This window comes from Halyomorpha halys, unplaced genomic scaffold (assembly GCF_000696795.3).
Source record: "Halyomorpha halys isolate HHAL.00 unplaced genomic scaffold, Hhal_1.1 Scaffold399.1, whole genome shotgun sequence".
Classification (NCBI taxonomy): Eukaryota; Metazoa; Arthropoda; class Insecta; order Hemiptera; family Pentatomidae; genus Halyomorpha; species Halyomorpha halys.
The window spans coordinates 344,751-345,849 of record NW_027107556.1 but is presented as its reverse complement, the minus strand read 5'-3'; the positions used below and the strand labels follow the sequence as shown (position 1 = coordinate 345,849).

General features: G+C 27.5%; 1 protein-coding gene across 2 annotated transcripts in view; it reads left to right on the top strand.

The window, feature by feature from the left end:
- The window catches only part of mRpL47 (mitochondrial ribosomal protein L47), a 13,029-nt gene extending 11,961 nt beyond the window's left edge, over window positions 1-1,068 (top strand). Inside the window, exon 6 of one of the 2 annotated variants that reach the window (XM_014423021.3) lies at window positions 796-1,068. In XM_014423021.3, the coding sequence (XP_014278507.1) occupies window positions 796-937 (142 nt within the window). In that variant the 3' untranslated portion in view covers window positions 938-1,068. The remainder of the gene's footprint in view (window positions 1-795) is intronic. The other variant, XM_067045951.1, reaches the window with a different exon arrangement.
- The last annotated feature ends 31 nt before the right edge of the window (window positions 1,069-1,099 follow it).

Below are 1,099 nucleotides of genomic sequence, written 5' to 3'. Positions count from 1 at the left end.
TTGTTGTATAATTAAGCTAAGTAAAAAGTTATTGTTGTATAATTAAGCTAAGTAAAAAGTTATTTGGAAGCTCTCAGCTATCATGAGGGTCCCATAGTCCATTGTTCAGAAAGTTGTGGGTTCAATTCTCACCTGAGTCAGTCAATAGTTATTTCACAAATTCTCAAGGAAATGAATCTTGACATACCCACTTTGGTCTTAATAAAAAAATTTCTGTTAAGTTTTGATAGAAGTAGTGAACCTTTGATAGAAGCCATTTTTAGTAGTGAGCAATGAAATGAGTGAGAAAACACGAAGTTCAGGAAAAAAAGAAATAATTTACCCTGTAACTTTGATTAAAAATTTAAGATCGTATATACCCCTTTAAATTTTTTTATCATATGTCTAAAGGAATTTTTATTTTTAAATTATAATAAATTGATCTATTAATTTTAACTTTTATTATGCTTCAAAATTTAGAAATAGCCTATAGAGTAATTTTTTTTTTCTTATATAGACTGCATATTAAGGACTGCATATAACTCGCTCTCTAACTTAACTTGCAATATCTCGAATAGGACATCTAAGTGGTGTTCCACTGTATTTGTATTTGGTATTCTATTGTATTTGTATTTGCGACATATTTCATATTTGATGCTCCTTTTCTTTATTCTAAATAGTAGAAATCTGTAATAAGTTGAACCTTATTTCTTTGTCAAGTTTTTTATTATTTTTTTTTTTATGATTATTCAAAATTTTTTTATTATAGTTTCACCTCAGTTTAAAAATACTGATTATATAATGATATGTTTGCAGCCGAGACAAGAATCATGTCCTCGGGTTGCTGAAGAGGTTTCCCGATATGGATATCAGCATCCTCAAGGAACAATATCCTCACTTGAACATCGACAGGTTGAAATTGAATCGCAAGGCTGATCCCCATTTTATTCCCAGTTAATGTTATCGATTCTTTTATTGTATATAATTTATTTGTATGTATTTATAACTAATAAAACTACAGAAACTGTTTGTATTGTAAGTAGTTACTAATTTTCTATATAAATATACTTGTGTTATATAAAAAACAAACTTTGATTGGAAAAATTACCTTTTTTTTAAT